The sequence below is a fragment of the Candoia aspera genome, chromosome 15, assembly GCF_035149785.1.
Source record: "Candoia aspera isolate rCanAsp1 chromosome 15, rCanAsp1.hap2, whole genome shotgun sequence".
Lineage (NCBI taxonomy): Eukaryota > Metazoa > Chordata > Lepidosauria > Squamata > Boidae > Candoia > Candoia aspera.
Genome location: NC_086167.1, coordinates 1350892 through 1365872, shown reverse-complemented (window position 1 = coordinate 1365872; position 14981 = coordinate 1350892). Strand labels below are relative to the sequence as shown.

General features: G+C 54.0%; 1 protein-coding gene across 1 annotated transcript; it reads right to left on the bottom strand.

Moving 5' to 3' along the window:
• Nucleotides 1-3562: 3562 nt before the first annotated feature.
• GUCD1 (guanylyl cyclase domain containing 1) lies at nucleotides 3563-14890 on the bottom strand. The gene is made up of 5 exons (XM_063315796.1): nucleotides 14691-14890; nucleotides 13694-13859; nucleotides 12922-13013; nucleotides 4526-4767; nucleotides 3563-4302 (listed from the first exon to the last, which is right to left on the bottom strand). Exons 1-5 carry the CDS (start codon nucleotides 14888-14890, stop codon nucleotides 4211-4213), a joined length of 792 nt encoding a protein of 263 aa, XP_063171866.1. The 3' UTR covers nucleotides 3563-4210.
• Nucleotides 14891-14981: the final 91 nt, after the last annotated feature.

Genomic DNA, 14981 nt, shown 5'->3' with positions numbered 1-14981 from the left:
GGAAAGATACTTAAAACCAGATAGGAGCCAAGGAAACTGTCCCACCTAATCTAAAGGGGGCTTCAGTCCAAAGATCCAAGAAGGAAAGAAAAAGGATGGCTGAAAGGGAGGCAAAGGAAGTTTAGGCAAGAATCATAGAAAAGTAGTTTCCTACTCAGAAGATGTCAGTTTCATTGTACTTGGTATTAATCAATCCCAAACTGCACCTCAAGTATTGCGTTCAGTTCTTTGCACAGTGTTTCAGGACTTGGAGAAACTTGAGCCTCGCCCCAAAGGATAGCCAAGACCATCAGGGGAGAGGTGCTACGGAGACGGGAACGTTGCTGGGTGCGTTGAGCTTAACAGAAGTGACCGACTGCACCAGTCAAGTACCTGAGGGAGCCACACAGGTCGAGGGAGTCCTCTTGTTCCAGGACGCCAGACATGGACCAACAGCCACGGACCAACCGCCCAGCCATTGCAATATGAGATGGGCGGTGAAGACATAACGATAAACAAACAAGGACCCTCCTAACGGCAAGAGGGCTTGGTGGGCTGTGTTCAAGCGAGGGCAGGATGGCATCTGTCTGGGGGGGGGGGGCTTCCATTTGGCTTCCTGCACAGGGTGGCAGGCTGACCCCCAAGGCCTTACTGGCCCCTTCCAAGCCCAGCTTTCTGTACTGGTTCCCAGCCACTGGGCTCCCCTGCTCCCCCTCCCCCCAAAGAGCCAGCTCCTTTCCAAGGCAGGCAGCTGCCCTTCACGTTGGGAGAGCAAAGCCCTCCACGGGGGCTCTCGGGACCCCTCCTCACCTGTCTTGAAGGGAGGGACAAGCAAGATGCAAAGACCCTCTCTCTGTGCTGCAAAGGATGGTGGGCCGCCTGGCAAGGTGGGCAGAAAACCGGGCACAGGAATGCTTAGTGAGGGGCTTTATGCAGTGGGTGGCAAGTCTCCCTTTCCCGGCATCCATGGCTTGCCGTCAAGCACAACCCTGCTCTCGATTCAGGGCTCCCTCTGAAGGCAGGCACTTCTGGTGGCCCCTTGCTAGCAATGAGGGTCCAGGGCCCCTTTCACTGCGTGCCAACCAGGACTGCAGAAGGGCTGGGCGTTCAACCGGGAGCCGCTTTGCAGTGGCCGGCAGCGCATACCAATTCTGTCATAACTTTGTGGGAATGAAACCCTCTCTCCTGGTTTTCCCCAAAGGAATCAACTTTTTGGATTTTCCTTCCTCTGGAAAGCAGCAGACAGGTTGACAAGAGCAGCACCATGACAAAATAGCTGAATGTTCCCTTATTTAACCACCACGCTGCTGTTCCACCTTAAAAAAAAATCTAAACCTGTTCAACAAAGCAGGCTTTATTAAGTGATTTATGAATATTCCTTTTGGGTATAAAATTTATTCTGCAGATTTACTTCCCTTTTAACTGTCCTGTGTGAGCGTGAACTTTCCATAAACATTTACCCGTCCAGAGCACCTGAAGGAGCAAAGGGTGCCAGGGCTCAGGCAGGCCATGCTTTTGACTCCCCCAAAGCTGCTGACATCCTTCGCCCCCCCCCCCCCCCCGCCTGCCCTGGGCAAGATGAGGACTCCCTCCTGCTGTTCTGAGCTCCCAGAGGCCGCGAGGAAGGAGGGAACCCCAGGAAGGAGCAGCCCAGCGCCCGCCGCTTTCCTCTTCGCAGGTTCTGTGCGATTGGGGAGCATCGCTCAGCAGCTCTAGGAAGGCTGGCGCGTCGTCCTGCATTCTGGGGACGCCAGAACAGATGGCCAACCTTGTTTCTTCCCCTGTACCAGTGCCGCCTTGTAACTAACTTCCAACGGGCAGGGATTCTGCATCTTTGCAACTGTTAATACGCGTTTGCTTGTGAAAATGCTGCCTTGCTCTGGCTCCGCTGTGTTCAGGGGGAGCACCTTGAAAAGCAGCACTCTTCATCTTGATGCTGGGAGATTAGGCAGCAGGGACGTAACTTGCAAAACTGCTGCTGCTGCTGCTGCTACTAGCGGGCAAGACAGAAGGAGCGCCGAAGTCTTAACTTTACCATTACAAAAGAATTTGGAAAGCTGGACTCCTCCCTGGGCAAGAACCGTGGAAAGTCTGAAGTGGCACAGGCAGTCTGGATGGGGGCAAAACAGGCCCTATTTGTTAAGATGCCAGGCTTGTGCCCTTGCAAGCGACATCAGCCCCTCACCTGACTCCCTTTTCCTGGGGTAGAACTGGGAAGCAGCAGCTTTTCTCAGAGAACTTTGAAGACGCTCCTCAGAATTCTCTGCCAATAATAGGCACTTACTGTCATGAGTACTGATGGCGAGCAGGAGGGGGCCTCTATCCAGGCTGTAAAGCGCATGAGTTGAGCAGCCATTCAAAGAGACACAGATCAGGCCCGCCTTAGCTTTCGGGGGTTTTCTGTCTGGGTTTTTCCCACGCTGCTTCAGTTTGTTAGGGTTTTCTGTCTAATGTAGCAGTAATAAACACTAGAGACCTACTCCTCGTCTCAGCGTGGTTCCTGACTGTTAGGACACTTACAGTATTTTAAACTGACCATGGAGCGGACGTACTGCACGGAGTTATTTCAAGCCACCCGGGAAGCCCCCTGACCAGAGACAAACATGGCCGACAAGGTAGAAACCCTGGGCTTCCAAGAGGAGCACAGCAATCCCCCCCCCGCCTCCCCCCGAGGAGGAGCCGGGACTCAGATGCAGATTTCCAGCCCAAGGCAAGTCCCCTCCCAGGCTGCAGGATGCTTCCGCCCTCCTCCCAAACTTCCAGCTGCTTTCCCAGGACCAAAACAGATCGCATCTGGACTCGCTGCAGCTACTTTAAAAATGGCAGAGCGAGCCCGAGGGCTCCAGAGTGGCAATCAACGGCCACTGGACTGCTAATGTGAGGCACAGGGTGGGAAACGGGGTCCACAGCTTCTCTCGTGTGGCAGAAGTTGGAGGCTAGCAGAAGTGCAACTTCTTAGAATTAAACATGCTCAGGCGGCAACCTTACTCTGGTTCGGCTGGGAGTGAGCCCTCACCAAATTTAGTGAAACTCACTTCTAGGCAAAGCGGAGCATTCTGTTGAGCTCAAGGAAGAAAATGCTGATGAACCGGGACTACCAAATTACCACCAGGATACAGCTATTGTCTGTGACATACTAATTTTTTTTAGAAGAAATTAAGCACAATCAGGATTTGCAGCCTTTCACAAATAATCACAGAATGACATCGATTAAATGGATGTTATTCAAAATGACAAAGTGCCGATTCGTACAACTTGAAGTCTGCAGTCACAGTGCAAGGATTTAAGTCAGTACCAGTCCTGTGAGAAAACATTCTCCAAAAGCCCTCCCAGTCTTCTGCCAGCATTGCAAAACTTTTGTCACACCTGAAAAGTCTCCATAAATGGGAATGCTTTCAGGAGGAGCCATTTACTGTGAGGAAGAAGTTAACGGGCAGGTGCTTATGGGAATGGCCCCATTTGAATTCTGATTTATAAAACCCTGATCTCTTTCTTTCCTTTCTGCCTCCCCCCTCTATTACTTTATTTGCTTGTTTTTTATCAGAAGATTCAATTAGAAAGGAGGAACTGCTCTTACACCATCTTGTTTTGCAATTCATTTTCATGAAGCTGGATTGTCTTTGAGTTTTATTCCTGTGAAAAGACATTCTGATCTCAAAAACTTTTCCAATATGCAGAATGTAAAAATGCACAGATTAGCTTTTTCATGGGGCAACAGCCTGGCCCTAAAGCAGGCAAAGAGCTTGCCAGAGCAGATAAAAAGAACCAAGTCGAGTCGGGAGGGAATCCCAAATAATGGTGGTGGCGGGGGGGGGGGGGGATGTATACTTAGAACTGGGCAACCCAACTGGATTTGGTTGTAGCCTCAGAACAGAGTTCAGTCATTTTAATTTTGTTTCAGCAGTCCATTCTTACCGGGGGGGGGGGGGGGCGGCAAGATTTTTATTCGGGGCTAGAGTCAGAACCCTGGGCAAAATCACTGGGGTCCATGGACAGACCCCAACCGAAAAACGCATTTCATTACTTCTTACAGTAATGGGCATCCCGCTTCAGGAACACATTCCTTAAGGTGGCATAAAATATGTCCTCCCGTCTGTCCCCTTGCGCCTAATGCCTCCTTTGCCCACAACCCGTCGCAGTCTGGGGGCGAACGTCTCCAAGTCCTGAGATGGCTGCCACGAGGGCAGTGAACCGGCTGCCAGCGATGAACTGGGAGCACCGAGCTGGAGGGTCAGCTATTTTGGTAAATAAACAGGATGTCCTCATCTGTGCCGTAACTTGTCCTGGCTTCCTCAAAGTTATGGATGCTGGTGCTGCACGTGCCTGTGGAGCAGGACCAAAGGGATCTCTGTCAGATACAGGTGGCGGAAAGGGCCTTGGGAGCCCACCCCCAACTGAGCAAGCGGCAGCCCACCGGGTGGAAGGCTGTTTCAAGCACCTGACTCGCCCGGCCCCACCCAACTGCCAGAGAAAGGAAGAGCCCAGAAGACCCGCACCGCAGGGGGGAGCCGGTGGCCAACTTCCAGGAAAGGGTGCTGTTACTCACGGTCCGCGTAGGCAGGATTGTTGTAATAAATACACCCCAGAGCTTTGTTGTAGCCACACAAGACAATGAAATGGCCCTGGTAGTCAGGACTCCTGCAGAAGCACTTCTGGCCGATCGGGAGGAAGCAGCAATATTTGACCGGGCTGGAGCAGAGGTCGCACAACAGCAGGACTGCGTTCACCAGCACGATGGCGATGTGGCCCTGGGACAGGTGTTCCTGTATGTCCTGGACGGTCACTGTGCTGCAGAAGACGCGAGAAAGACCTTGTCCCAGGCACAAGGGGCTGTCCCGTTCCAGGGGCCTCGAGGAACAGAGGAGCCCTCTCGGGTGGGTGGGGCGTGAGCTGAAGGACGGCCCCAGGGCACACAGGCTCCTTTGGGCCGAAAGTGTCTGTCTCAGGGATGTGATATGCCCTAATGCAGTGTTTCTCAACCACAGCAACTTTAAGATGGGTGGACTTCCTTGCTGGCTGGGGAATTCTGGGAGTTGAAGTCCACCCATCTTAAAGTTGCTGAGGTTGGGAAACACTGCCCTAATGTGTAAAAGTAGCTCTTACATCAGAAGCACCTATCAGTATGACCCTTCTGACCTAAAAGGGCTGTTTCTGCTTTATTTAGTAAGAAGAAACCAAGAGAAAATTAAAAAAGGAAAAGCAACACAGCACTGGAAACACAGTTTATGTAAATACATGCAAGGGGTTCTCATATCTACAGACAGACAGAACCTTTTCCACAACTTTTTCTCCTGGAAGTTGAAAACAAGGAAGCAGGAGCATTTCCTTACCCTCAAAATTATGGGCTCGTCCTCAGGTACCCTTCACCATCATTTCTCACAGGGGTGGAGGGGCCTTTGGGGCTGCCCACTGCCCCCACCCCATGCAGGAATCTAAATTAAAGCATGCAGGGCAGGTGGCTGCCCAGCCTTGACTTGAAAAGATCCAGGGAACGTGAGCCCGTCAGCACCTCCCCAACACTCGAGCCTGTTCTCCGGAGCACGCAGACTACCTGGCATATACTGAACGCTGACTGAGGAGACCCAGGCTCAAGCCCCACACTCCTGCTGGCTGACCCCCCTTGTAGGACTATTGGGGGAGGTAATTAGGGGAAGCCTCCTGGAAGCCAGCCTGAGCTTTTGGAGAAGAGGCAGGACAGAAGGGCAATCAACAGAAACAATTCTGATTCTCCCCTGCACTCCACCTGACATCTTCGTGATCAAAGAGGTGCTGAGCAAGCCGTTCCTCTCTCATCTGCCTACAACCGTCATGCAATAATGGGTTTTACACAGCTTTGCTGGGCTCAACCTTTCTCATCAATTGTTTCTCACTCTGATATGCCCGTCAACTGAAAAGATAAATGTTCCTGGGAAGCATCCTCTGAATTGGATCCAGGGCATCCAACAGAAACATCCCTCAGCCACCCTAGTTTTCCCACCTCCCATCCGTCCCCAAGCACCTCTTTCTCTCCTGAGACCCCTTACTCAAGGCAGCCAGGCCCGGCCCTTAGCACAGAAAGACCACCACTGGATCAAATGCTGCCAAGGGGCAGAGGCAGCTGCACCACTGGCTTCTGCGGGGAAAACCTACTCAGGATTGAATCCCCCAAACCAGGGAAGCCCCCCTTCTAAACTTGCCTAAGATTGCAGCTGTTGCCTACATTTTGCCAGCTAGAGGTAATCTGTCCAGAATAGAGTCTCTGCCTCAATTCATTTTCCAGTAAGGTGTTTCCCTGAAATCAAACGTTTTTTGGTAGGGCTGGATCCCCAAAAGCAACTTTTTGTCTGCTTGATCACCAAGACACAGATGCTGGGTGGCCATCCCACGGTGCCGAAAACATTAGCCTCTGCAGTCACGGCTGCCATGTTTCCTAGTTAAAGTGGTGCCTCTCCAGCGCTACTCTGACACTTGGTGACTGAACTCTGCCCAAACCGGGAGGCTTGATCCCATATTCCACCCTCACGGCAGAAGTTAAGAAGAGCTGGATTGTTTTGCCAGCCAACCAAAGGAGCTTCCCACTGGTGCTCCCTGGCACGTCTGAGCAATCAAGTCTTTATTTTGGCCAAAGACCAGCATAAAAACAAGAATAAAAACAGGGCAAAACAGAAACAGTCTAACAGCAGCACCACATAGAGAACACTGATTCTCATTTCTTTTAGAGATGGATATAGCAGACTATTGTTAATATTAATCTAAAAGGACCTAGAAACCCAACTAAGACTGACCTAGAAACAGAGAAAACTTGTGGCATTGTTTAAAGCAAAGGCTTTGTCTCCAACCAAGGCTAAACGGAGGAGTCTGGGAAACACTGCACTCAGAGGTCAGCCGCCACCTGGTTTGGATGGCTGTATGGCGGAATGTAGCGACATCCAAGGAGGTAGGGTGTGGCGGGTCCAAGGAAGGGTGTGCGCATAGGAAGAATCCGTGTGCCTGGGGCATTTCGCCATATGATGGTAAACGAAGAGAGTCTGGAGTCCCCGTAGAACCTGCAGTATAATAGAACATCAGCAGGAGATTCTACAACACCTCTGCTGGAAATGAATGACCTTTTCCATAAATTTCTAGGGATTTTTCTTCTCTTCCTATTTTCCCAGGTTCTTTAGCCCAAGATTTGCCTTGTTCTAGCTGTGATTTTAGCATTCTTTTCCTCATTTTCTTTTCTTTTCTTTTCCATTTCCCTTACTAAACCTTTTCTGAAGAGTTTCAGAGACACATCTCCCCTTTGCGTAACATCGTGTTGTGCGCCAGTTATGACCCTTCCTGGAATGAGAGGCCCTTTGAACAGTCACTCACACTCTGGTCATCTCCCATATAGACTACTATAATGTGCTCTACATGGGGCTACCCTTGAAAAGTATCCGGAAGCTACAGCTGGTCCAAAATGCAGCTGTGCAGGCAGTTTTTGGTGCCTGAAGATCAGCACATATTACTCCCTTGCTCTGCGAGCTGCACTGGGTGCCAGCTTGCTTCTGGGTCCAATTCAAGGTGTTGGTTATCACCTTTAAAGCCCTACATGGCACGGGTCCAGGTTACCTAAGGGACCGTCTCATCCCCGTTACATCAACCCGTCCCACCAGCTCATGCAGAGAGGGCATGCTATGGACCCTGTCTGCAAGGCAATTCCGTCCGGCTGGGTCTAGGAGGTGGGCCTTTTCTGAAGCAGCTCCCACCCTTTGGAACATCCTTCCCCCGGAAGTGAGGTTGGCCCCCTCTCTTCTGGACTTCAGAATAAATATACATGGCTGCCAAGCGAACAATGCATGAATGTTAATACAGCCAAGAGGCGGGACCATCCACACGCTCGAGGCCCCAGGCCCAGGCACAAAGCCAGGTCTTCACGGCCTTACGAAAGGCCAGCAGGGTTGGGGACATCCTAATTTCTGGAGGGAGGATGTTCCAGAGGGCAGGTGCTACGGAGGAGAAGGCTCGCCTTCTAGTTCCCACCAGCCAACACTCCCTGGCTGACGGGACCCGCAGCATACCCAACCTACTAGATCAAATTGGACGGGCAGAAACAACTGGGAGAAGGCGGTCCCTCAGGTAACCCGGCCCCAAGCCATGAAGGGCTTTAAAGGTGACAACCGGCACCATGAATTGCACCCGGAAGCACAACGGCAACCAATGCAGCTCCCGTAGCAGTGGTGTTACATGTGTCGAGTACCCGACACCATTTACTATCTGTGCAGCTGCATTCTGCACCAGTTGAAGCTTCCGAATGCTCTTCAAGGGCAGCCCCATGTAGAGCGCATCACAGTAGTCCAGACGGGAGGTCACGAGGACATGAGTGACTGTGAGCAAAGCCTCTCGGTCTAGGAATGGGCGCAGCTGGCGCACAACCCAAAGGTGTGCAAAGGCCCTCCTAGCCACGACTGCCACATGCTCTTTGAGCAGGAGCCGTGGGTCTACGAGGACCCCCAGATTGCACACCAGGTCTGTCTGGGGCAGTGCAACCCCATCCAAGACCAAAGGTAGAAAAACCTTAGCACCAGGAGGCCCACAAACCCAAAGCCACTCAGTCTTGCTTGGGTTGAGTCAAAGCCCATTGCACCCCATCCAGGCCCTCACAGCCTCCAGGCACTGGGTCAGGACATCCACGGCATCACTCAGGCAGTCTGGGGTAGAGATATAAAGCTGAGTATCGTCAGCATATTGATGTTATCTTACCCCAAACCGTCGGAGCACCTCCCCCAATGGTCTCACATAGATGTTAAATAGAAGAGGGGAAAGAACCGAGCCCTGAGGCACCCCACAGAGTAGGGGACGTGGGCTGGACCTTTCCCCCCTATCAACTCCGACTGGCACCGACCCCGAAGGAAGGAGGAGAACCAGCACAACACCGTGCTGCCCACCCCCAACTCCTGAAGCTGGTCCAGAAGGATACCATGATTGATGGTATCGAAGGCTGCTGAGAGGTCAAGAAGAGCAAGGATGGTCGCACTGTCCCCATCCCGCTCTCGCCAGAGGTCATCTAAGAGTGCGATCAATGCCGTCTCAGTCCCGTAACCCGGCCTGAATCCTGACTGAAAAGGGTCCAGGTAATCTGCTTCATCCAGGGTCCTCTGCAGCTGCCACGCGACCACTCTCTCCACAACCTTCCCCAAAAAGGGGAGGTTGGAGACTGAACAAAAACTGCCCAGGCTGGTTGGGTTGAGTGATGGCCCCTTGAGGAGAGGACGCACCACCGTCTCCTTAAAAGCCTGCGGGAGCACCCCCTCTCTCAAAGAGGAATTAACCACCGCCCAGACCCAATCACGTGCCTCCTCCCGGGCAGCCTTGACCAACCAGGAAGGGCACAGATCTAATGCAGAAGTGGCCGAACTAGTAGCTGCGAGGGCCCTGTCCACTTCCTCAGGTGCAACCGGATCAAACTCCCCCCAGATAACCATGCCAGACTTTGCCCCCATATCCTCCACTGGCCCTGCCTTAAAGCTGGAGTCCAACGTAGAGCGAATGCGAGTGGCTTTATCCGCTAGATGCGCAGCATATTCCGCACAGCGACCCTGCAGGTAGGCTTGGTATTATTCCCTCCAAGGAGGGACCGAGTCACCTGAAATAGGGCCGTCGGATGGCTATCTGCAGATGCAGTAAGGGCGGAGAAATAACGTTTCGCCACCCTTACCGCCACGAGGTAGGCTCTAATAGCTGCTCTAGCTCGTGTTCGGTCGTCTTCGCTCCCTGTCTTCTGCCAGCGGCGCTCCAGGCGTCTCTTAGCCCTCTTAGGCCTCCTCAGCTCCTCCATAAACCACGGGGAGCCATGGGAGCCGTGGGCACGAAGAGGCCGCTCAGGCACGATCCGATCCAAGGCCACAGCTGCTCTCATTCCACGCGGCCACCAAGGCTTCAGCCAGACTGTGTAGCAGACTTCCCAGAACAACCCCGAGCTCCCTCTGAAACCCAGTTGGGTCCATCAGTCGCCTGGGCGGGCCGATCTGACAGGCCCAGCCTCCCTGCGGAGGGGGGTGGCGCCAGAGAACTGGAGGCTCACCGGGCAGTGATCTGACCATGACAGGGGAAAAACCAATACCTCCCCCAATTTCAGAGCACTCTGCCACTGCTCCGACAGAAAAACCAGGTCAGGCGAATGACCACCATTATGCATCGGGCCCTGGCTTACTCGGGACAGGCCCGTGGCTGTCATGGTAACCATGAACTCTGGAGCTACCTCCGCCCACGCCCCCAAGGAAGGTAGGTTGAAATCCCCCAAGACCATAAGCCCGGGGAACTCCACCGCCAACCCGGCTACGGAGCCAAGGTGCTCAGGCAGGGAGGTTTGTATGCAGCAGGGAGGCAATAGCAACAGTCCCAGCTGACCCCTAGAGCCCAACTTAACAAACAGGGTCTCGCACCCGGAAATCTGAGGAGCAGCGCCCCTGGATGCCTCCCAGGTGTCTCGGATGACCACCGCCCCTACCCTGGAGTCTCAGCTGGTGCCACACCCGGTAACCAGCTGGGCGCATTTCAGAAAGGGGGACTCCCCCTTCCTCTCACAGCCAGGTCTCCGTAATACAAGCCAGGCCAGCTTTCTCATCCATGATCAAATCATGGATGAGGGTGGCCTTATTACAAACTGACCTGGCATTCAGCAGCAGCAGCCGACAGCCCAGGGCCTATTTACTGATATTTTTCTGATTTCACTGTATTTTATATTGTTTTATTGTGAACCGCCCAGGGTCCCCCAAGTGGGGGAGATGGCGGTAATAAAAATATGACAAATAAATAAATAAACTACTTACATTTTTTAAAAAGGCAGGATAAAAATATAATAATTTGACTACATCCACCTGGGAACTGTGAATGGAGCTGCGAATGGTAGCTCAGAGCAGATACTCCATTCCTGTCTTCCGCTAAGGACATGGTTGCTCTGATGACGGATCTCTCATTGTTACCAGAAGTAGCTTCTGGTCTTTATCTACTTAGTGAGAAACCTGCCCCACCTCCAGGGAGCAGAGCTTGCTGCTCTCCCTCCATGTGCGGCACAGAGACCACAAAGCAGAAGAATGGGCTGCTTACCTGTAACTGTGGTTCTTTGAGTGGCCATCTGCCATCCCCTTGCCAAGAATATTTCTGTGAGTAAAAGACCACCGCGTTAGTTCACAAGCCCGAGGTAAAAGGAGGGAACTTCCTTGGCCGTGCGCAGCTGTACCGCAGCGGGTTCCTGCCCAAATGCTTAGGCCCAGGTTGAGCTTTCAAATGACCCTCTGCACAGGGCTGTAAGCCCCTCTAGGGCAATGCGCAGATGACCGCTTAAAGAACCACCAGCGTCTTCGCTAGATGAAACTTGTGCACTTGAGATGTCTGCACCCCAGTCCTAGGCATGCCTGCAACTGGCATCCTCAGAACAGAAAGCCGGTCACCAAGGAAGCAACATAACCACTTCCTCCCTTCGCTCCCCTTTTAGGCTGTTCCTGCTTATCTGATTTCAGTGGAGTTCAGCTAGGCAACCATCACTCACAGTTCCCACATTCTGGGCAGGACTCCAACAGCAACCCGGGATGTCCTGCCCCTTTGAGAACATCCCCTTGCAAAGGAAGCCGATCATAAGACAGCTTGGTCAACTGGGATTGACCTCTTGCTCCCTCCCTCCCTTTTCTAGACTGAAAAAAGGGTCCTGCTACCACCATGAAAATAAATCAATTCCTGGATGATGCACACAAGTCAGAAAATATGCTTTACTTCAAACCCACAACTACCACACACCATGCTCCTGACATTCTGCCAACCTGTCATGGATTGGCTACAATTCGGAAAAAAACAAAAGCTGGAACTTTTTGGTGGTTCCAAGTTTAGGACAAAAAAAAAAGCCTGAGGGATTCTATGGGAAAAGTAGGAGAGGGCTGGTGTGCTTCACCCCCCCTCTTCCCTCAGTAGTTCCCAGGTGGAGTGTCCCACCTGCCTGTCTGCCCCCCACACCTTCCCAGCACCTCCCCCCCCCCCCCGTCACCACCAAGGTCCCATCCTTGGTCTGCACACACCCTTCCAACCCCTCCCCAAGTCGCTGCCACTCACAGCCTTGACTTCTTCCTGCTCTGACCCCGCTCAGCTGCCACCCAGAACAACCACCTTCCAGTCCCTACCAAAACCAAAGAGCCCTGTTTCATTCTGGGCCCGGGCCAAAACACCCAAAATACGCATGTCTCTATTTGAGCTCAAGGTACTTGAAGCCAGCGGTTCTGTCCAGGAACGGCTTTGTGCACAGAACCTTTTGCATTTTCCTACAAGCATCAAGGGGACTCTCCACGCTTCCCTCCCTGCCCTCAAGGAGAGGGAATGGTGAAAGAGCAGTCCACGAAGTCACTCCTTCTCCAACTCTTCCCTTCGAACTAACAGCCACGCCAGGCCTTTGATACCCCTTAGCAACTTCCGTGGAAATTCCTACCCACTGCAGGGGAAAACCACTGGAAGGCCAGAAGAGAACCACGACCTGTGAGAAATGAGGACGCTGGAAAAACAGCAAGTGGTAGGGAGAGCAGCCCAGCCGACGCTGATCACCTTTCGCTAACCGGCACACGCACGCCCTCTCTCCCTGTCTGCCTGGTCCACACACAAACAGACCGTTCAGCCCTCTGGGCCATACCTGAGCATCACGGGACTCCAACCTTTACTATTTCTGGTGCTTTTGATGGGGGAGAAAAGCTAGAAAAATGTGGCCTCAGTCAAGCTGCACCCTTTTGCTCAGTATACCCCACTCAGCTGAGGTGGATTTATTTCCGCGCACAAGATTTCAAGTCCTTGCACCCCAAAAACAGTCAACCCTTCTTGCTACACCCTCTCTAAAGACACAGGAAGGTGATGCAGGTTTGTTCAGGCCCTTCGGAATACAACAGACCCTGGGCCCCAGGATTAACAGCTGAACCACCTGCTAGAACTAGCGGAAGGAAGGAAAAGCATTGGCCAAGAGCTCACCATTTCTCCACCAGCACCTTGCAGGCCTTCGCTTGGGCAAACAGCTGGTTTACTCGGTTTTCCTCTGTGTCAAAGTGTTTTCTATAGAAGGACTAAAAAAAATAGACAAGGAGCCATGTCAGATCACAAACCACTTTCCAGGGGAAAAGCCAAGGAAGGGGCTGCTAGGATCTGTAAAGGAAGCCCCCCTTCCCCCAAGAGAATGCTTGTGGGGCAGCCCTCTTGAGCCAAGCCAGCCAATCAGAGACTGTCTTGGAAGGCTTCAAAAAAGGCTCTCAGGTACCCTATGAGCAAAAGGCAACCACTCACTGAGGTGATCTAGGGATTTTTAGTGGATTGGCTTCAAAGGTTAGGGTTGTGCAGCTGATGGCCATGAATACTCTACAGGTAGTCCTTGACTTATGACCATTTGCTTAGTAAACATTCGAAGTTACAACGGCACTGAAAAAAGTGACTTGCAACTGGTCCTCGCACTTACAAGCATTGCAGCATTCCAGGGTCATGTTAACTGCAATTTGCAACCTTTCCAGACAGCTTCTGACAAGCAAAGTCATTGGGGGAAGACAGATTCGCTTAACAACTGCAGCAAAAAAGGTCATAAAATCCGGCGTGACTCACTTAACAACTGCCTCACTTAGCAACAGAAGTTCCAGTCTCAATTGTGGTTGCAAGTCGAGGACTACTTGTAATACTGTTATGCTTCTTAGAGAACCAAAGCATTCTTTCTACAGCCTCCCTTGTGTCTGAAGCACCAGCACTCAAACAAGCTGACCTGGTTTTTATAGCCCTTGTCCACGCCCAGCGTTTGGGTACAGAACCGATGCTTCACCCCAAAGTGACGCATGAGGTACGCCAAGTCAATCGTCCAGATACTTTTGGTCAACTGGAGGTCCTGGACGGCTCTCTGGAAGTCATCGTCATTCAGCAGGTTCAGGTACCTGAGATCAGATCAGATGGGTGGTTGGGGGGGGGGGAAACAAGGTGGGCGTTAACGTGGAGGCAAAGGGAGGGAACAGAAAAGGTCGCGTTTGTAGAGGAGTTTACAGATAGTGGCGGTTTCCACGCAGGCAGCAGCGACTCTTTCCACAACAAAGCAAGGAGCGGATGCCTCCACCGTCCCCGGCCTGCGCACCCGTTCCAAGGCAGAGGAAAGATCCGCATCCACGGAGGAGCTCCTGGGCGCAGCCGGCTCCACGCGTAAGGAAGCCGCGGCCGTGCAAGCGCTCTCCTCCCCGCCGGCCTTGGGCGCGACGTCCGTCAGGCGGCTTGTCGCGCGTGCTTTGGGCCCGGCTGCAGTCGGAGACCCTCGGGACCGCCTCCGAGGCGCCGCCTGAGGGCAGCCTGCCAACCGGCCTTTCAGCGATCCGCCTCGCCTCGAAGTCAGGCCGCGCCGGGGGCCCCGCCGCACACCGGGCGGGGGCGCTCGCGGCAGGCCCCTCCCCAGAGCGTTGCCGGGCCTGACTGGAGCCGCGCCGAGGACGCGGGGGGGCCGGCCGCTCACGCGGGGCGCCGCCGGAGGAGGCCACCGCTCAGGCCGCCTTGCCCGGCCGGGCGCCTTGAGGAGGGGCGGGCTGCAACCCCCGAGTTCCCCAGCCAGCCAGCGTCAGGGCTGGGTTGGCCGCGGAGTTCTGGGCGTCGCGGTCCGCCCCTCGCGGAAAGGCCGGCTAGGGGAAGGCGCCAGCGGGGGCGGCCCGGCGGAGGGTGAGGCCGCCTCGCCCCGGGGAGCGGCGGCCGAGCGCGGACGGGGGAGGGCCCGGGGCCCGGCTCACCGCAGCGCCATCCTGGAGCAGGCCAGCCCGCAGTCCCAGTGGTAGAGCTGCTGCAGCGCCGGCACCTTCAGCTGCACCGCCTCCCCGCCGCCCTCCGGAGCCGCGTCTGCCAGGGACGGGAAGGGGACGCCGGGGGGGCCGTCGCTGCCCCCGGCCGCGCTCCGCCGCCCCCCGCCCGCGTCCTCGGCCGGGCTCTTCATGGCGCTGGCGGGGCCGGGCCCGGCCGGGGCGGGGCATCGCGCGGGGCACGCCGGGAGCGCCGCCCGCCCCGCGCGCGCCCGCCATAGAGGC

Excerpts from the sequence above, each read along its gene's own strand:
- GUCD1 (XM_063315796.1), bottom strand. The coding sequence starts at position 14,890 with ATGAAGAGCCCGGCCGAGGACGCGGGCGGGGGGCGGCGGAGCGCGGCC. Across the intron at positions 13,860-14,690 it reads TGCTCCAGGATGGCGCTGCG|GTACCTGAACCTGCTGAATG; the intron begins GTGAGCCGGGCC and ends ATCTGATCTCAG. Across the intron at positions 4,768-12,921 it reads AAGGTGCTGGTGGAGAAATG|CACAGTGACCGTCCAGGACA; the intron begins GTGAGCTCTTGG and ends CGTCTTCTGCAG.